Here is a 22741-nt window from a genome sequence, read left to right as displayed (position 1 = left end):
ATGAACCGACAATTTCCCCCTGTGAAAAATATCAATTTTTGTTTCATTAATGAATTATAAAATGAATCATTTGCAATAAGAAGCATTTCGAGCTTGAATGAGACAAAAAGTTTGAGAATGTAAAAAAAAAATTGATTATTTTGATAATTTGTATTTTGGATTATTTTTGAATATTTATTTACCTCTTCTCCAGGTTAGACACATTGGGTTTTGATGAAACTGTTTCTGTAGAATAAACTAGATTTGAATCTGATACACCCATGTTTTCAGTTTGTGTTGCTAACACTTAACCACTGTCATGGATTATTCAGAGTCGTATTCTCATCTTGTTATTATTTTTTACAAAGTTTCAGCCAATTTTACTTTCATGGGATATTTTTATATCAAACTTAGAAATCAATATGGAATTTCACACAAAATCCTTTACTCATTCCAGAAGAGTAGATTGTTCTTGTTCTATCAACCATGACTGAGTAAAAGTGTTAATGATTATTTTATTTTTAGTTATCATTGATAGTAAGAATTGAACCTGTAACTTCCAGAATCAGTTCGAAGTGACAGCTCAATCTTTACTACAGGCGATAATAACTAAGAATAACATAATTAATTAATATTGATAATGGTTGACAGAATGAGAAAAATCTTCCTTCATGGTTGAAATAATAGTTTCAATTTGAAATTTCATATAGGTTCCCAAGTTCCAGAAGAAGCATCTGCAGAAGGTTTGAGATCACATTGGTGAAAACATTGTGAAAATAACAACCAATATAATAATAATAATTATTAAAACTAACCAAAAATGGTTTGCTTTGTTGTAAAATGGACAAACCCACCCAAATAACATCTGCATTCACTCCCAGGACCATTCTCACTTAGAGCAATCCTATTTATTATTTATAAACTATTAAATATACAAATGAATCATAAATTGACTTAACACTGCTGTATATATCATGAAACGTTCAAAATGAACAAATTAGCTGGGAACACTTTTTTGATGCTACACTTAGTCTATTCTGTCTTTGATTAATGATGGAGAAATCCTACTAGAGTGAGGTAATGTTTAATTTTGCTCCAATTCAGAATGTCTTTTTGGAGGGGGGATCCTTTCATTAAAAAACTGGCCTTGTGTCTAACTTTATCCTTGTGGAAAGGCAAGTAAATAGGAACAAAATATGTTTTAAATGCTTGTAGAAATATTGTTATTTAATGTCTGCGTCTATCTTCTTAGCAAAATATGTTCGACCCAATCAGTTCTCCCCTGAGTATAATTTTGGTAATGGTTAAATATTGACAAATAATTAAATTTTTAAAGAAAAATAAAAGATAACTATTTCTTTTTTTTTTTTTTTTCATCTAATATTGTCTTTTTCTTTTTACTTTTTTTTTTTCATCTAATATTAATGTCTTTTTCTTTTTACTTTTTTTTTCATCTAATATTGTCTTTTTCTTTTTACTTTTTTTTTTCGTCTAATATTAATGTCTTTTTCTTTTTTTTTTTTCATCTAATATTAATGTCTTTTTTTTTTTTTTTTTCATCTAATATTGTCTTTTTCTTTTTCACTTTTAAATGACAGACTCACTCATATGTTGATCAAGCTAAAAATGAACGATGGATCAGTGAACCACTTTATACGGCTGTTAAAGTAAGTTTAAACAATTTCTTTCATTTATTCACACCATTTCTTTTCAATCACCACTTATCAAATAATACAAAGTTTTTGTTGCAGATTACGTAAAAAAAAAAAAAGCAGCAGCATTCACCCTAGACATGTTAAACTGGCTTCTATCAAAGGGGAAAGTTTCTAGGGAATATTAAATTTACAAGCGGTTCCTATATACCAGTTAGGAGAGATGGTGACATTAGTAGGGAGGTGTTGACATCCTCCTGCATAGAGCACTTGTTATTCACAAATGATCATCCATCTGGTACTGACCAGGTTTAACGTTGCTTAATCTAACAAGAACCAGTGAGTCAACATGATTGTCATATGATTTACTCATCATTTATTAACAACTAACATTTCAGCCCGGGTGTTTGGATGTGTATGTTGAACAAAAAGAAAAAAAAAAGTGATAGTAGGAAGGCAGGCTTGAACCCATACCGTGAAGGAGGAAAAGAACAGAAAAAAAACCTGATGTCTTTGCTGTTATGACCACCATCAAACTGGAAGTGACATAGGTTTAAATTAAGACAAGACAATCGAAAAGAGGGGATGACTTTCGAAAATATCGGCAAAAAAAGCGACCCCCCCCCCTCCCTATAGAAAAGTGCCCAGTGTTGAGGGTGAAAAAATTAATGTTTTTAGCCAATTTTTCAGTATTTGGCGTCTGAAGGGTCGAGCTTCAAAACGATACTGATCTTGTGAAAATCTATCGCCTCTGTCGAAGGTTTTAGGCAGACATGCAAACATACATACATACATTAATATATTGGTAACTCAAATTTTCGACCCAAACCGATCAAAAAGCTTTCCCTATCTCTGATTACCCTTTATGTAAAATTTCAAATGTTTAGACCAGAAATTGAGTAATTTGGTAGAGACTGCAGAGGTCAAGTTTTTTTTAACTTTGACCCCTATTATGACCCCTTAACATTTATTGTTTTGGGCTCAAATTAAGTTATTAAGTTAGATCTATGTCCAAGAAACCTATATCTAAAATTTCAAGTGTTTAGTCCCAAAATTGGCGGAGGAGTTTAGTAGAGTTCTCAAAGGTCAAATCGTTGAACTTTGACCTCTTAACAGCCAAATTTCTGTCCGAAAACGGATTACAAAGATTTTCCTACATCTCAGTACCTTGTATATCAAATTTTGAGTCTGCAGACTGAAAATTGACAGAGTTATTGCGTAGGGAAATGTACACACACACACACACTTTTATAGATATATAGATTATTTTTCAAGATGATAGAATAAACTATGTGAAAAGGTTCTTAAGCTTTGAAAATGGTGTCTGCAGATTGCCATCCTCTATTTACCGTGTTAAAATGAACAAAGAAATAAAAGTAGGAATGCAAATGTTTTCTAGTTAAATCATATTGTCTTTAGGGGAGGGGATATATCTTGAGAATCTATATTTTAAATTGAAATTGTTTTGTGAGATGATTTCATTTTCAGCAGGGTTTTTTTTTTTTTTTTTTTTCTCAAAGTTTTCACATGCAAATGTGGATATATTGGTATGGTAGCTGGAGCTCATTTTTGTGTCTATCTCAGTTGCTTTGATTTGTAGGAAATGGTGGCTTTGGAATTTGAAATTAGATGTAGCAATGCACATGAAAAAATTGAAATAGATGAAAATATTTCAATGTTGGTATACATAGAAAGAGCTTGATGAGCTAAGAAAGAATCTTTTAAAATTTTAAAAATCTGATTAAAATTAAGGAAGTTATGACTATTTTTATGCCTCACACGTTTGGATATTTTCTCCTCTTTAAGACATATGCATTTTGTCACATTTTTTACACTACTTTTTCAGTAAAAATGTCATATCTTTGTTAAAACACAAGACTAAGCAATGAAATTTACCATATAAGTGTATTTTTGTACAAAGAATCAGAATATGTACCTGAAAATATCCCAAAGTTCATTGTTTCCAAATAATCTGATGTAAATCTGCATAAATATGCTGCAATTCCTTAAAAATGCCATGTATCCATAAACAGAAAAGAAGTTGGAGAACTCAAAGTTGAATTATAATGTGCTTTATGTACAAAAAACTTAAATCTAAACATAAGACCATTTAAAAATGAATATATTGCAATATTTCTTTGGTATTATTGTAGATTAACACCTGTTTAACCCCACCCAACCCCTTCTGACCACCCCTCCAAAATGTGATTCTACCTTTTTAGGCAATTATGTATGAAATGCCATGAAAAACTTTAATGAAAGATAAACAAATTATTTTAGAATTTAATGGAAAATAATTCCCCATTACAGGTCATTCTAGCGTTTTAGGGCAGTTAACTGGGGGTTTTTTTTATGGGAGATAAATCCTGTATGCTTTTTGTTTTATTTTTTTTAAGATGATTATGTGTCGTTTTAAGAAGGTTTCTATGCAATGAGAATATGGGGAGGGTTGCCATTCGGACTTTGAATTAATTGTAGGACTAAGGAAAATTATGTGTGAACATACTGTAGACTTGACAGTAACAAAAACAATATTAGAAGGGGGGGTGGCGGTTAGTTTCACAAAAATTCAATGTAAAATAATTCACCATTTCCAGGCCGTTCTAGCATTTTGGGACAGTTAACCAATTTCTTTTTAATGTGCATTTTTCTTTAAGGAAGGATCTATTTTTTGTTTGTTTGTTTGTTTTAGGCGCTTGTATGTGGCTTACAGAGGTATTTTGTTGGGGGGGGGGCTTACCACTCAAACTTAGTGTTATTGTTAGAGTTAAAGAGTGTTTTAGAAATATATATATATATATATATATATATATGTGTATTCGGCAGGTAAATAAGTCAGCAAATGTTATATTTAGTTTTAATTTAATAAGAAACTGCATTACGAAATTTCGAAGAAATTTCCATAAATTTGTTGATTTCTATTTTCGAGGTTGAAGGTGTTTATTCCATAGGCCGTTTATACTACGCTGGAGCAAGTGGTAAAAATACCTTTCGCTTAATAAGTAGAAAAAAAATAACGGGGTTTATATTACTGTACACATAGATTCGAAAAAGTTATCAAAAAGCAAATACATAAGAAATAAATGTTATCAAAGGCAAGATAAGTTACTTTTCTACCTAACTGGATATTTTTTAGTGTTTTTATTTAATGTAACATGTTTATTCAGCTCGAAAAACATACAGTGCTTACCGATGTATTGGAAAGTTAAAAATGGTGGCCGACTATCCCTTTTACACGATAAGTTTGGGAAAATGAGTTAAAAATAAAAAACTAGCCAAAATACTGTTAAAAACCCGCCGAATATATATCCGCCTATGTCACGGGTACATATATTCAGTGAGTTTCTAACAGTATTTCGTCTAGTTTTTTATTTATAACTCATTTTCACAAACTTACCGCCTCAAAGAGAGAGTTGGCCGCCATTTTTAAATTTTCGAATACATCGGTAAACACTGTTTTTCGAGCTGAATAAACATCTTACATTAAATATAAACACGAAAAACATATCCAGTTAGGTAGAAAAGTAACTTCTCTTGCCTTTGATAATATTTATTTGTTATATGTTTGTTTTTTGACAACCATACAAACGAGATTTTCATACATCTTTTGATTTTGAAAAAACATTTGTGGCTGTTCGCAGTAAAACATTGTTTTAATTCACTGTTCAAAACAAATGCAATGAATAAAAGTGCATGCAAGCTATATATCTACAAAAGTTTATTTTGTTTTTTTAACCATGTTTTTAAATTTGACCATAAATATGAAAAATTATAATGGATTCATAATGCCGAATTAGTTGGGATTGTTGTTATTATACATTCTGAAAACCGAATAGTTCTAAACTAATGTTATTCTGATAACAAAATAGCTCTAATTAAACATATCAGAACATTTATATTCATATTTTCATGTTTTTCTTAATTCATTCGTGAATAAAAATTAAAGAACGCCTGTTGTTTATACTGTGCTATGACTAATACTACACCTGCTGCTACTAATACTAACTTAATTTGACCAAATTCAAGAAATAGAAACATTTTTTTTGGGGGGGGGTAGGTCCTTTTAAATTATTATCAATTACTGCGGTCCTACTCAACACAGAATAATACTTTTAATTGATAAAGATAGTAAAAAGAGTGATTTACTTACTAGTGGGTGTCGGGTGAAATTTTTTTTCAAAATGTTCGATACTCGTCATATTGAAGGCTTATTTTTAACACAACAAAAAAAGAAATGGTCAAAAATATTTCGGACACTTGACAGTATTAAGATTAACACCTCTTCTGATTGGTTCCCATATTTCATGTCGAAATTCTTCATACAATCATGGTACAGGCCTTTAGAAAACAGGGAGGGTCATTACAAAACCTTACCGAAAATGCCATTTTATGAAGTTCACATTTTTATCACTTTATTTGCTTAACTCTTAAAATATATAATGTACATTCATATTTATTAATTCATTTGAAAGTATATTCATTTCTGAACAAAACAGTAGTAATTTGAAGACTTGAAGTGCTTTGGTTTGAAAAATATGGCTATTTTAGTAGAACTACCTTGAAATCTATGATTATCCAAAGCGTTTTTTTTCGTCCGTGTGTATTACTATTAGATGATGTCAGATATCTTGCATATCCAAATTAGGAAAATTTTTGTGTCATATGGGATATTAGTTTTCAGTACTTTTCTGTGAAAGTAAACAATTTGACTTGTTGCGCAAATAATTATAAGCTAGTCAGTAGCAGCCATTGTCAGATTGAAATTGAGTTTTGTAAATTGTTTATTTTGGAAAAAAAACTTTATTTAAAATAAATATGATTTGTGATTCTTTTATAAAATTTTCTTCAAGAAATATTGGTTTTCAAATATACTTGCCTTTTGAACATTAATTGACTTTATAGCTTTCAATTAGAAAAAAAAAAAAAATTATGTTTTTAGGCGATTATGTGTAAATACTCTAAAAAAAACTTAGAAAAAAAATAAAAAGTGACAAAAATAATTTAGTTTATAGTAAATACGGGATCATTTTTGCATATAAATTTAACATTTAATGATCCCCTATTCCCTGGCCATTCTTGCTTTTTAGCGCTGTTAGTAATCCAAATTCTTTTGATATTTTTTTAAGTTGAAAAGTTTGTGTGTGTGTATATATATATATATATATATATATATATATATATATATAATGATTACTTCATTTAATCACATTAATTAATATATGAAGATATAATTTTATGTGTAAATTTTCAGTATTTACTTCAACAGTACATAGGTAGAGCTAGGTAGTAATTTATGAAAATATTTATGACAATTAAGCTACACAGAATATTTTGCGTTTCATTCATTTGTCAGGTTTATGAAATATATGTAAAATTACACTCCCACTAGGTCCAAGTAACAAGCCCACTTCTTAAATGTACTTCCCTTGAAGCTGTCATACTAACCTTAAATCTGAGTAACAAATCCCACACGGAAAAAATGTCTTTTAATCCTACGACTAACCCTAAGTCCGAATAGTGCTCATTTTAAGATAAAAACATTTCCATAACTCTAATGCTAACCCTAAGTCCAAGTAGAAACCTCCCCTCATCATACAAGCTGTCTTAAAACATAATCATCATAAAAAAAAAAAGAAAAAAGCCACCCCTAAAAAAAAATATGCACATTGTCTCTCATGGAAAAAAAAAATTAACTGCCCTAAAACGTTAAAATGGCCTGGAAAATGGTGGATTATTTTACATTAAATTTATATATGAAACTAATCCCTCATTCTAAAATGTTTTTTTTTGTTTTGTTTTTTTTTTTTCTGCAAGGTTTTCAAGGTATTTGCATATAATTGCCCCTAGTCTTAGCAGTAATTTAAAGTTTGAGTGGCAAGTCTCCTCTTACAAAGACTCTTAAAAACATGCATAATTATTGAGGGAAAAAAATCATGCAGGATTTATTTCCCATAGTAAAATCGGTCCTGGATATGACCTTAAACTATATCTGATGGTGAGGCCCCAGTTTGCGGGCTCTGGGGAGTGTGGAGCCACCCTTTAATTGCCATTGCTCCCAGGTCCACTCTGACCCGGAGTGGTAGTACCTGTTAGGGTCCCAACTATGGGTTAAATAGAAACTGACTTGCAAAAAACAAATATATTCTATTAAAAAAATTTTCTTCAAAATCACCGGATTCGCCATTAAATAACCTGAAAAGGGTTGATATGCCGTAAAACAACCAACCAACCAACCCATAGTAAAAACAATTAGAATGGCTCTAAAATCTAAGATTATTTTACATTAAATTTTGATATAAAATTTATATTTTTGCTGTTTTTATTATTTTTGACAAGTTTATCAGTGTGTCCATATGTAATTGCCTACAAAAGGAGAATCATGTTTTGGAGAGGCAGGTGGTAGTGATTTAGCAGAAGGTGTTAATCTACAATAATACCAAAGAAATCTTGCAATATATTCATTTTTAAACCATCCTAGTATTAGATTTCAGTTTTTTTTTAATATAAAATGTAATTTGAGTTTTCTAACTTGTTTTTTTTTTTTTTTTTTTTTTTTTTTTTAATGGATAGATGGAATGTTTATGGTATTGCAGCATATTTATGTGCATTCACTGCAGATTATTTGGAAACTATTAATTTCAGGAGATCTTAGTGCCATAATCAGATTCTTTGTACAAAAGTATGGCAAATTGTATTGCTTAATCCTGTGTTTTAACAAAGATCTAACTTTTCTACTACAAAAGTAGTGTAAAAATTATAACAAAACAATGGTCTTAAAGAGGGAAAAATATCCAAACATGCAAGGCACAAAATAGTCATAAAGTTGTTTTTTGGTCAGATTTTTAAAAAATTTAAAAAGATTCTTTCTTGGATCATCCAACACCTTTTACATATGCCATTATTAAAATATTTTAAGCAATTTGAATTTTTTCATGTGTATTATGAGTTAGACACGATCCTAAATATGTTCTAAGTGGCAATATTCCTTGTTTAGGGTGAAAATGAGTTTAAAAAAAAAAAAAAATTTTTTTCTTTTTTACAACTAAAAAATTACTTCATAATGAGGATGTAATCATTTGTATACACTGTACCTGGAACAAATTCTGTATAATCGATAGATGAAACTGACAGGTACTAACACTTCGGGTCAGTGGACCTGGGATCAATGGTAACTAATGATTGACTCTTATCTTTGATTTCATTAGGGACTTATTTTATAAATGAATTTATGTCAACATTATCAAGATGTTAATATTTATATGTAAAAGTCTTGTTTTTACAAGAAACTAATGAATGAAATGTTTATTTGAAATTGTGGTTTCAAGTATTTCAAGCAGTGAACTTTGCAAAGTGACAGCAAGCTGGCAAAACTGGGAATAATGGTCCATTCTAACATTTAATAACAACTTTATTATCTTTATTGTGAGAAAAAGTGTTAACATTGGAAGGATTTTGTGTGTATGGATGTAGATGAAAGATTAGACAGACCTGTTGAAAGAAAGAGTTTGTGGATGCGTTTTGAAGTTAGTAGAAGAAGCGTGCTTCACAAAAGGGTAGAAACAGTCTTGTAGAATAAAAAAAGAGTGTATTTGTGTACCGTAATTGGATCCAGTGGTAGCCATATTTGGATTCATTGTCTCCGTCTCCCCCCCCCCCCATCTTAGTTGACCCCTGTCTGAAAAGGCTCAGATGGGTTTTATTGTGATCCGAAAGAGTAGTTGGGTCCAAGCTCTGTAGAGATTTCTTCAATCCAAGAGCCAGAAAGAAAGCGAGGGAATTGTTGTGGGTTTAAACTTTTAAAAACTCTGTCACGTGATCAGCTAGCCTGGGAGCTGGCCTCTAATTGAACAAGTCAGAAATGAAGTTGACTGCTACAACCAATCAGTAATGTTATAAACCAAACTCTTTCAAAATCTTAAATGGCGAAATGTTGCTGACATTGCTACTACACATTACAAGGTATAGCTGAGAATGTCTTCTCCATTATTAAATCATTTCTCTCTGATAGGTTCATAAGAGTAGTAGTTGATGGGCAAAAATCAGAATCTCACAGTGTTAATGCTGGAGTCCCTCAGGGTCCCATCCTGGGCCCAACTCTTTTCCTGATCTTCCAAATCACATCCTTACATCAATCATAGACATTTATGCTGATGACACCACCATCTATGGTAGCACATCTAAGACCGTAAACAACCAAGTTTTCTCCAATTCTCTCTCCTCTGATCTTGAGCACGTGGTACAATGGGGAAAGGAGTGGCTGGTTACTTTTAATGCATCTAAAACCAAGCTTCTCTCTTTACATCATCAACGTTCTGATCCCTATCTGGCATCAATTGAAATGAATGGTTCTCTTCTTGGTGAGGCCTCATATTTTGACAAGCTTCTGGGCTTGACCTTTACTCCTAATCTTAAATAGAACACGTACATCAAATCTGTTGCTAAGGCTGCTGGAAAAATGGTGGGATCCTTCTATTGATCCAGTAGATATCTCACTGCTGATGCAATTCTCTATCTATATAAGAGCCAGGTATGTCCAAGGATGGAGTACTGTTGCCACATCTGGGCAGCTGCTAGAAATGACTTGTCCTGCCTTGATAGAGTTCAAAATAGACTTGTAGGAGATGTCCCTTTCTCTTCGCTGCAACCTCTATCTCACAGAAGAGATGTTGCGAGTTTGTCTCTACTTTATCGTTATTTTCATGGAAAGTGTTCGACTGAGCTTCAATCTATGGTCGCCCCTCGCCAAACTTTCACAAGAAACACTCGTCTAGCTGAAAACACTGTCAATAATTCCACCCACTCTTTATCTGTGCCTAAACCTAAACGTAGATTCCATGAACAAAGCTTCTTTCTTAGAACTGCACGCCTATGGAATTGTCTTCCGATTTCCTGCTTTCCAGGTGACTACAATGTGGTTATCTTCAAGTTCAACATAAACAAGTTCTTGATGAGCCGTTCCACTTAAGTTAACAAATTTACTGAATTTCCATTATTAACGATTACTATATTGTCCAATTGACTATTGTACACTCTTAACCCTTATCCTCGAGTGGTCTCCGGGCCTTGATAAGTGGTTATGCCTATGTAAAAAGAAAAAAAAATTGAATTGTTGTGGAGTTATCTACCCTTGTTTCTTCAGGATAGTGATGAGAAACAGTCCCTTTTTTGTTTACTCATAAAATTTGACTTTTTTTTTTTGTTAAAAATAAAACTACATAATTTTGGAATATTTGTTCCATCGCAGGTACATATATAATACAGATTTTTTGTCTTTTAATATAGGGGAAATTCTGGACAGGAACCAATTTTTCTATTGTTTTTGTAATTGTTAATATTGTAATTCACTTGTTTGCTAATAAATCTTTCATTAGCTTTATTGAGGCCTCACCACTGGATATATCATACGTAGGTTGATTAGAGATAGGAGTAGTTGATATGGTTTGGAAATAGGGTCAACAAAAAACAAAAAAGGTGAATTTATTCAGATAAAATATTACTCCAAATAATATTTGTATTTACAACCAAAAGACTGAGGGAAAGCGTAGATAAAAATTCAAAATGACATGAAGGGGCCACGTATTGAATTTAAGCAAGCCACAGCTAGAAGTGTAAGCCATGTTTAATTTCAGAACAGTTTCCGATGGTTCGTTGTTCCACACAAGTCTTGAGAGGTGACTGGTTTGCAGTAGACAGTTCCACAGAGCAAAAGATTCTTACCGTGTCGAGACGGAAAAAAACATGCAAAATTGCTACAGAAAAGGTTTAATATTTATGGAGCAAATCTGGTTTCTGATTGGTTGGTAGCAGAACGTGAATTAATTCGATTCGTCAGTTCATAGCAGCATCGTTTATAAATAGAATCGCCCGACTGTGTGGGATCATACCCCATTATATTTCCAAAATATTGTGACACCACATTGTAGGGTTTGGAAACACTGGTATATCTTATAGCTGTTTTTTTTTTTTTTTCTTTATAGGAAGTGAATGCTGATAGAGATAAACTGACCCAAAGTCAACAGCGAATAATCGACCTTTATTTATTGGAAGGTCAGCTGAATGGCATAGAAGTTTCTGGTTCCAACAGAAAGCGGTTTATTGATACTTTACGAAAACTGACAGAGCATAAAAATGCATTCAGGTAAAACAAAAAACAAAAAAAAAACAATAGGAACTCTAACCAACAAGTTTAAATGCAAAAATATCCTTGCATGTAAATTGATTGGAATTTTGTTTAATGTATCATATGGAGATTATTTCTAAGCAGACAGATGTTATCATTTTATTGTTGTGGTTATGTTTTGGTTGCAGTATAGCAAGATATGTAGATGGGTAAAAATAATGTTGAAAACAGCATTTCCATGTAAGGTTAAAATTATGCATCATGGAAAATTCTATTTGAAGTAAAGTTTGAGTTTCAGAGTATGTGTCATGAACAGGAAGTTCAAAATAACATGTATCGAAGAAAAAAAAATATGAACTGTGTTGGATTGTTTTTCAAAACTCTGCTTTTATTCTCCCTTGTGGACAAGGGAAACGCTTGCATCTTGCAGGAGAGTTGTTAGCATTTTTTTTTTTTTTTAATATTTTGTTGCATTATTTACTGCCACATCACCACTATGGCCATCTTTATAACTAGGCCTCACAATCCATTGAAGAAATGTCTTGTGTTACAACAATTCTTTTTCAGACATTTACCGTTGTTAACTTTTAGGACAAAACCCTTGATAACATGAGTTTATTTGAGTGAATGACTTTAATGATCATAAGTTTGATCTCCTGAATACTTAAAAGAAACAAACACATACAAAATATCTTTTTAATAAATGAACAGCAAAAGAAAAAATGTCATTCTTTAATGGTTTGTTTCTTCACTACAATAGCTGTTTTTTTTTTTTTTTTTTTTGATTCCATGAGTATTAAAGGACTTAATTCTTTGTCATAGATAGACTTTGTGGATAAATTGGTGACAATGAATGCCATAGAATATTTAAGATATTCACTTATTTATAATCAATCATGTTATGTCTTCGTCTGTTATAACTACTTCAAAATCAACTTCTCTAACTTGTGATCAGCTCAGCCAATCACCATTTAGTATTTATTAACTTCACATGTTAATATCTTTTTGATGCGACTGTTGCATTGAGTTAGTCTGAATTTAACTGCTATGACGCTCTAGCTGTATTTACTTGTTGTCCAGGTGACGTATTGCTAGGTGGAGGCCTTATAGAAAATTAATTCAAAATTTAGTTGTATTTACAATTTTTTGTAGAATTTGTTTTAATTTACTCTTTATTTTTTATTTCAATAAATAAAAATAAAATCGATGCAAACCTTGTAGATAGTGATATGACTGTGTTAGTAGTTTGCGTGATGTGAGATATGATATATAAATATACGTTGACTTATAAACAAGATTTTTCATTCAAGTTCATTCATACTTGAATGAAAACCTTTCTTTATGGGTCAATAATAATAGTTATTATACATTTACAACTGAGGAAGAATGACTTCTTAGTTTAAATGTAATAATTAAAGACGACCAGGTAGCACGTCCAATTCAGGATTTTGGTTGTCTGGAATGATGCAAGGAATTTATTTCTAGGCGGGATGTTTCCACCTAAAACTAAAAATAATTCAATGTGTACAGGTAAGCGACATACACACAAGATCTTGTCTAATCGTTTTCACAGAGATTTTGAGCAACACAATCTTGATTACTATTTGCCATTTCTTCAAACCATTCAGATGTAACGTAATCAACCTAAGGGAGCGATTTGACGCTCATTGGTGAGCCGGATAACTATGCTAAGATAGCTTTAATGGATCCCGGGTAACGGCGGATATCCCAATGACTTAATGTAGAAGATATGGATATATATTTTATTTCATTGTCAAAATAGATATATTTTGCTTTATTGTTTGGAAATCAGAGATATATTGTTATTCGAAAATGACAGGAAATGTTAAAATGATAGCATTGACTTTGTCTGGCCCGACGGACTCAGTACCAGGTGTTCTGACTGACAGCCGATGAACTCTGGGGGTCATGGGAAAAGATATCATATTTTGGTCTCAGATTACAAAGCTGGAAATATTGATGAATTGCACACCCGCAAATTTGGATTCCCCAGATGCGTGGCATGACTCGATTGGCTTAGGAGATCGTCTCCCCCACACTTGACCTTACTATATAGTGCTAATGCTGCTTGAAATTAGTCAGATTGACGCCGAATCTTGAGATAAACACATTGCTCCCTGAAGACGTGACCACCCCCCTCTCCATCCCGTCTGAGTGCTGTCGCCGAAGAGAAGAGAGATTTGAGACTTTTAAAACTTACTAAGAACTGAACAGAGAGGGTGTTACTAATATTTGTAACGCCCTCTCGGGTGAAGTTACGTAAGGACCCCCGATCGTCTTGAAAACTTTGGCTCGTGTCGTCTGGTACTTCGAGGGGCCGTCACATTGAACCCTGGTATGCTGAAAACGAATAACAAAACTCACGCAGGCAAGAAAGATAACAGACGCTTGAATTCTATTCTGATTTCATAAAATATATTACAGACTTTTTACAAATATATTGTTCAGTTCTTAGTAAGTTTTAAAAGTCTCATATCTCTCTTCTCTTTGGAGACAAAACTCAGACGGGGCAATGTGTTTATCTCAAGATTCGGCGTCAATCTGACTAATTTCAAGCGGCATTAGCACTATATAGTAAGATCAAGTGTGGGGGAGACAATCGAGTCACGCCACGCATCTGGGGAATCCAAATTTGCGGGTGTGCAATTCATCAATATTTCCAGCTTTGTAATCTGAGACCAAAATATGATATCTTTTCCCATGACCCCCAGAGTTCATCGGCTGTCAGTCAGAACACCTGGTACTGAGTCTGTCGGGCCAGACAAAGTCAATGCTATCATTTTAACATTTCCTGTCATTTTCGAATAACAATATATCTCTGATTTCCAAGCAATAAAGCAAAATATATCTATTTTGACAATGAAATAAAATATATATCCATATCTTCTACTTTAAGTCTTTGGGATATCCACCGTTGCCCGGGATCCATTAAAGCTATCTTAGCATAGTTATCCGGCTCCCCAATGAGGGATAAATCACTCCCTCAGGTTAATCACGTGACGCAGAGATGTTAGATTATCATTGTAGTAATCAAGTAAATATTCAGGTGATGGCGATATCTGTTCTTATTTGTTGCACAGTAGTGTTTTTTTTCCATCAAATTTGAGGTAGTTTGTTTCTATGAGATTTTCTACCTTTGATTTGAAGTGGCCTCAGAACCAACCATAGGCTTTTATCTGACATAGATATCTTCCCCCTTCCAAGCCTTTCTGGCCATTAATTAGTCTTTTGTGTTGCAGTTGTATCTGTTTTGTTTCACTGCATCTCACACAAACAAGTTGATGGGATTGGAGTCAGGTAAACTGCAAGGCTACATGTCAGGTGAAGTGTGATTGACAAGTTCTGACAGCCTACGTCTTCCCGCTGGTATGACAAGGTGCTTCGTTTTGATGGCATGTATACCTGCAGCTGATCCAAGGTTGAGCCAGACTTTCACTATCTCATTCAGAATGTAAGTGTAGCTATCAGTGCTCCAACTGAGCCTCTTTGGGCAGACATGGGATGATGTAATGTTACCTTCTCAACAAAGTTCTGTGTTCTCATTGCATTAGATCATCGATTATGCAGTTTTCTCTCTGATGTCACATCGTAGTTGAATCTGAAATATTTTTGTTTCTTTCTGACTGTTTTCTATCATCATTTTACTGATGATGAGGAAGTCTAAAACCACCATCTCAGCATCACTTTTACAAATATAGTTCAAAATTGTCTAATCAATTATTCTGAATAAAAAAAAAAATTTGAAATATAGTCGCTGTTTTCAAACTAATAATGAAAGCAAAAATAAAATTACCAATTAAATATTGTGAATAAATATCATCTGTAAATGTTAAATCTATTAAACAATAAAAAGAATGAGCTTAATATTTACTCATTTCTTTTTTTTTTTCTTTTTAGGAGTAAAGTTATGGTGTGTCAAAATTTATTTTCTCAGTGGGTGACAGACTACAGTTTTGTGAAAGACATGTCGCCAGCCATCATGACATTGATGGCATCAGACAAGTAAGTAGTAATTTAATTTTTTGCTCTTTTTTCTTCATCAAATTCCTCTCTAAATTGACCATACAAAATGTTTGCTACTCAGTTGTTGCCTTTCTAAGAAGCAGAAATCTTATGAATTTTGCACCAAAAAATCTTTGTGTCACAATACTTTGAGAGTCATCTCCTGATGACAAGCACTACATTGCATCGTAGATGCAAGTATTTTTCGTTCTTTAGGAAATTATGAGAAGAATCAAAGTCCTTTGTCCACTGAAATAGTTGCATAAGCATTTTTTATTATAAATGTACAAAAGAAATATTTAGTAGAAAAAACAAAATAAAAATAAAATAAAAATGAATTTAAAATGAAATAAAATAAAAATGAATTTAAAATGAAATAAAATAAAAATGAATTTAAAATAAAATAAATTTAAAATAAAAACAAGCACAAAATAAAAATATGAATGAAATTTAAACACAAAAAAAAAAATATTAGGATGCTGAAAACGTACACAGTAAAACAATACGTTTCATCGTCACATTGATTATGTACGCATGCACAACCGGAAGTCATAAACCGGATGTTGGGTTACAACACCCGTTACAAGGTCAATTGAGTTTTATAATTATATATATATATATATATATATATATATATATATATATATAGTAATCTGTAGTAATAAATAGTGATGTATAGTGACACGTATTAAGATTGAAACAAAAATAGGTTTATGACTCCGAAAACTAATACTAGAATTGTCTACAAGGATGCGTGGTATAGTGGATAAAGTAGTTGGTAAAATTCAATTTAAAGTTCTGGAGGTTGAAGTTTTAACCATCAGTGTGAGCAACACATTCAGTTGTGAATTAAACTCCTACCCAGTCATGGTTGATGGAACAGGAGCATGCTATTCTCTTAAATAAAGTGTTGCATTCGATAGAAAGATTTCAGAGTTCAATACACCTGAGGTCATATTAACAAAAGTATTAACACTCAACTGAAAACAGTAGTCTGAATAATCCAAATAATATGAATTATCAATCCTCATCACAAAAATTCAGAAACTTACTTGTACTGTTCATCTTTTTAAAAAACTCTTTCATTCCTATGTAGAAGTGTTGTATTATTCTATTGAATTATTGTACTTACACAAGACTGATTTTTAACCAACACTTTTAACGATTAGGCCAGGGGATAATTTTAGTATGAAATTTAGGAACCTTAAACCTAATTGTAGTATTCCCAAATAGTCTAAGCACTTGTCTAGAAAGTATAGATTCACAGTTTGAAAAATAAAAATGTTGAAAAAAGTTATATTTTATGTATCCGTTATGGAATGAAGTTCTCTGGAAAAAAAATTTCACTCAATCAAGTAGTTTTTTTTTTTTTTTTTACAGCAAAAAAAAACAATTTGTTATGATACTGAGCAAAAGGTAGCCATGTTTCGATTTTTAGGAAGTAAAGCTAATATTTAAGATGGGAAGGGAGTTATCTCCATGTGGCATGTTCTAACAATTCAAACATGGCTACCTTCAGCGTGCTGCCATAAAAATGTGTTTTTCTGCTGTAAAAAAAACTACTCAATCAAATTAAGTGAATTTTTTTTTTTTTTTTTTTTTGAGATCTTCAGTCCAAAACAGATATGTACAATATAACTTTTTTTGATATTGTCATTTTTTAATGTCTTGATTAAACTGTACAAGTATCCTTTTTTTCTTTTTTTTTTTTTTTTTTCAATCAATTTAGCCCATGAGTAAGGAAATTAACTGGGTGTTTTTCTTTATATATGTGTGTATATATATATATATATATATATATATATATATATATATATATATATGAAGAAAAAAACATGAAATATAAACAACTTAGAAGCCAAGAAAACATTAGGTGGACCTAGCGTAAAAGTAAGAGAAAAAAAGTCCTGTATCGGCAAAAAATGATGTTTCATCATGATGTTGGAGAAACCTTTACAAAAGGAGCTGTAGAAGCAACAGCTCCAAATCCAAAAATGACTTACCTCAAGAAAACTGTGGCTGTCGAAAAAAGGGCCCAAATTTTAGCTGCACCTGCTGCAGCAGGAAATTCGAAAGACTTGGCAAGAAAAAGTGGTGCGTACCGTTGGATACACCAGGGTGCTAATAAGATTGATTCTAGGAGAGAAGCAAGAAAATATAAAATTACGCAAGAGCGTAAGAATTTTATAGCCAAATTAATTGAAGACTATCCTAGGATCACACTCCAAGACATCACAAATTTATCGAAAATTATGAGATTCGTGTGACAAGAGTGCATAAGAATGCACTTGGACTCGATGGCTTTTACTTTAAAAGTGTTTCATTATGAACCAGAAGCTGTCAATAATAACATCGATAAGGTGAAACGAAAGAATTACACAGATTTATTAGAATTTCAATCCCAAAGTCTGACAATTCTTTATGTGGATGAAACTAATTTTAATCTCCATATTTCAAGAAGAGAAGGTCACTCTAAAAAAGCGCAATGGATTAATTCATCATAAAATTAGAAGAGGTTCTTTCAAAAAAGAGGATGCAAAAGAATGGATCAGAGAGATGCCTTAGAAAAGCGAATGAAATTTATGAAAGAGGTGTTATCTTAGTTATTGATAATGCCCCTGAAGAAGTTGTTGGGGAGAATGAATTTTCACAAAACCAAATTTGAAACTTGCACCCATAGTTCAATGTTAAATCCGATTGAAAAGGTTTGGTCAGTCATAAAAGCTGACGTAAAAAGAAGTATGGCAAACTCAATTGTTGGGATTTTAAAGGGTGATGGTCAGGGGTCTTTAAAAGCTAAAGAATTTCGCCTCAGCAAATTAGAAGCGATGATCTCCAAGGCTGTTAATAATATTTCCCTTGAGACTTGCACTAAATTCATATCTGGAATACAGAGGTTACTTCCCTCTAAAATTAACTTAGATTTTAATTGAATTTTAATGAATATCTTTGGAGCGTTTTATTTTGTATCTCTTTTGAAGTAAAAATAAAAGAATAAATACTAAATTTATTTGTATTATATTAATTCTCAATTTTAAGCTGATTATTTCTCATTTTGAAGTTGATTGTTCCATTTTCAAGTTGATTAATTTTTTTACTTGAAAATAAGTCCATTTTGAAGTTGATTATCATCATTTTGAACTTTAAATGGTATAGATTTAGCATTAAATAATTCAAAAAGGGTTGATATACCGCTCCCCTCAAACTGTGACTCAACCAGCCATGAGGAGGTTAAGGAGAGCTGAATTAGAGCTATGGTTGAAAATTGCCCCAAAAAGGGGCCAGTGAGAGATGAATTAGAGCCTTTTTATTTTAATGGCAGATCCTAGAGGATAGCAGGTAACCCTGCCAGCTGAAAAGAGAGATGGCGTGGTTGCCAATGTGAAATGCATTTTCTTTGTAACAGAAAAAACAAAGTAAAAAATATGAAACAATATTGTTGTAAAAGTGATTATTTGGAGGTATCTAACCGATTGTTTGGGCTAGAAGTTGACCAAAATCGTCAGGTACATGAGAAAATTGTTGATGAGAACCTTTTGTACTGTGAAAAGTTACCTGATTGAGATTTGTAGGGGAGTTGACTGATTCACCAATCAGGGTGAACTAGAGTGTGACGCAGCGAGCGAGGGTTGGTTAGATGGGAAACTTATGTCCGCTCCGACGTACATCACCCCTCCATACATAACGCACTGCAGACTGGGAAAATTAGTCTGGAGTTAAGTTTGGAACTTAAGTTTCAGAGTCTGTTGAACTCGGAAGTCTGTCCACTGCCCCATACCACCCCATGAAAGCACCCGTCTGATAAGCAAGGAATTGGTTGTAAAAATAAAAAAAGAGCTCTATTTGAATACTATCAAACTACCAGGGAGAGAAATTATAATCAACATTTTTATTCTTTTTATTTTGTTTCTCCTGTGAAAAACTACATAATTATTTTTATTTTTCTCTTCTTGTGAATAATTAATTTCATACGAAATCTACAACCAGAGTCAGTGTCGATTATTACTTGCAAGTGAACTTAAAGAAAAACAACCAAGTTGAATGATCTGTTCATCGGGAGAAGAGAGGGAAGATCGTCAAACTGTGCACACTGCGTCATATCAACCCTGTCTTCGTGAAAGTGACTGAAACTGTGTCGCAGAACTTTTGTGAATGTTCAAGCTGAACCGCCTAGGACTACACTTGTAACTGTGTGGACACTTAAGACTTCCATGAAGTTGAGTCTTTGAGTTCTGTTTGTCACACAATGTTATAAAACCTTGCCAATGAAAGTTAAAGTAGAAAACAAAATCTAGTTTGTTACCTTTTGTGATCCTCAAGGATGACATCTAACATTTGTGTGTTAAGTTTGATTGAAATCCAATCAATATAATCGAGTTTATAATGATATAATCAACACCCTTCATAGCAAAAATCACTGTTTTTTTGTTGATAATGTTTTTAAAATAGAATGTTTTTTTGCTTTTTCACTTCAACATTTGTGTATTTTGAATTTTGTTAGAAATAATCCAAAAGTTGGGCCATGGCAAGTAACTCTGCATCATCAAATCTATCAGGCATTCCTGGAACATTGTCACAATCGGACATTAAGATGGAATGTGTGGCAAGCGTACAATACACGAGCAGGACCCATGCAACAAGAAAAAGATCTCGGCAACCATAAAATCATTTCTGAAATAAGAACACTCAGGTAAACTTTTTTTTTTTTGATTTTATGTTGTCATTCTTCATGCATTTTTGGTATTTAGCATGTTGTGAATGTTCAGACACAAACTTGGTTTATGCAGTCCGAGGTAAGGGATTGCAATCAGTCAGGTTACATACTGTTATGTTGCTTTTTACGCACTCAAACCATAAGTTCTTCGGTCTACTATGCTCTCTAGTGACCTGGATATCCAGGTTTGTTATGGAGTTAATGGTGGCTTTACATGTCCAAATCAGCTGAGATGCAGAGTGTGTAAATTCACCAATATAGAGTTTCTGACAAAACACAATTGATCTTTTCTTCCAGTTTTCAGATGCACATCAAACTTATGATGGCATTGTCATCATGTCATCATGTTGAAGATGTTCTTTCGCAGATATTTAGTGGAGTCTTTTAATGTTAGAATGAGACAAGAAATGAACCACTCATGCAAAAAAAAAAAATTTTAGTAGTAGTGAAAGTCGAGCATTATAACCATTGTTACAAGGGAATGTTTTGTGTGCTGCATACGCTGATGTTAATATGGTTATGTCTTGTAACAAACGTTAATATGGTTATGTCTTGTAACAAACGTTAATATGGTTATGTCTTGTAACAAACGTTAATATGGTTATGTCTTGTAACAAACGTTAATATGGTTATGTCTTGTAACAAACGTTAATATGGTTATGTCTTGTAACAAACGTTAATATGGTTATGTCTTGTAACAAACGTTAATATGGTTATGTCTTGTAACAAACGTTAATATGGTTATGTCTTGTAACAAACGTTAATATGGTTATGTCTTGTAACAAACGTTAATATGGTTATGTCTTGTAACAAACGTTAATATGGTTATGTCTTGTAACAAACGTTAATATGGTTATGTCTTGTAACAAACGTTAATATGGTTATGTCTTGTAACAAACGTTAATATGGTTATGTCTTGTAACAAACGTTAATATGGTTATGTCTTGTAACAAACGTTAATATGGTTATGTCTTGTAACAAACGTTAATATGGTTATGTCTTGTAACAAACGTTAATATGGTTATGTCTTGTAACAAACGTTAATATGGTTATGTCTTGTAACAAACGTTAATATGGTTATGTCTTGTAACAAACGTTAATATGGTTATGTCTTGTAACAAACGTTAATATGGTTATGTCTTGTAACAAACGTTAATATGGTTATGTCTTGTAACAAACGTTAATATGGTTATGTCTTGTAACAAACGTTAATATGGTTATGTCTTGTAACAAACGTTAATATGGTTATGTCTTGTAACAAACGTTAATATGGTTATGTCTTGTAACAAACGTTAATATGGTTATGTCTTGTAACAAACGTTAATATGGTTATGTCTTGTAAACAAACGTTAATATGGTTATGTCTTGTAACAAACGTTAATATGGTTATGTCTTGTAACAAACGTTAATATGGTTATGTCTTGTAACAAACGTTAATATGGTTATGTCTTGTAACAAACGTTAATATGGTTATGTCTTGTAAACAAACGTTAATATGGTTATGTCTTGTAACAAACGTTAATATGGTTATGTCTTGTAACAAACGTTAATATGGTTATGTCTTGTAACAAACGTTAATATGGTTATGTCTTGTAACAAACGTTAATATGGTTATGTCTTGTAACAAACGTTAATATGGTTATGTCTTGTAACAAACGTTAATATGGTTATGTCTTGTAAACAAACGTTAATATGGTTATGTCTTGTAACAAACGTTAATATGGTTATGTCTTGTAACAAACGTTAATATGGTTATGTCTTGTAACAAACGTTAATATGGTTATGTCTTGTAACAAATGTTAATATGGTTATGTCTTGTAACAAACGTTAATATGGTTATGTCTTGTAACAAACGTTAATATGGTTATGTCATGTAACAAAAAACGCTAACGAACAATCAAGTTATGAAGACAATTATGCAAATTATTTCTGGATGCATTATTGTTTGCTTTATTTTATTCAGTGTTTTGAGCTTTTTAACCTTCAATGTTTAATTTTACTTTGTTTTTCCAATGGTAGTTGCTGGCATTTATCCCTTGTTTTAGTTCCAAATTTTTTCAAAGATAAATATAACAAAAGTTACAATTATTAAGTAAATAAAAATTTAAAAGTGAACATGATTGACATTGCAGCACTATTGTATGGTTGCTTTTTTTTTGTTTAAATTCATGTATTTGCTAGATTGTATTGAAAATTTTAGAAAATCAAATGTTATACAATATTTTATTAAATAACTAGCGGGGGTACCCGGCG

The 22741-nt window shown here is 32.1% G+C and overlaps 1 protein-coding gene across 1 annotated transcript in view; it reads left to right on the top strand.

Annotated features, from left to right (window-relative positions):
• Positions 1-22741, top strand: part of LOC145246803 (uncharacterized) — an 86952-nt gene that overhangs the window by 25011 nt on the left and 39200 nt on the right. Inside the window, exons 4-7 of the mRNA XM_080108603.1 lie at positions 1578-1646; positions 11609-11769; positions 15670-15774; positions 20276-20464. Of these exons, the coding sequence (XP_079964729.1) occupies positions 1578-1646; positions 11609-11769; positions 15670-15774; positions 20276-20464 (524 nt within the window). The remainder of the gene's footprint in view (positions 1-1577; positions 1647-11608; positions 11770-15669; positions 15775-20275; positions 20465-22741) is intronic.

Source organism: Euprymna scolopes, chromosome 24 (assembly GCF_053919585.1).
Source record: "Euprymna scolopes isolate OS-2025 chromosome 24, ASM5391958v1, whole genome shotgun sequence".
NCBI lineage: Eukaryota > Metazoa > Mollusca > Cephalopoda > Sepiida > Sepiolidae > Euprymna > Euprymna scolopes.
This window is presented reverse-complemented; position numbering and strand designations above follow the sequence as displayed.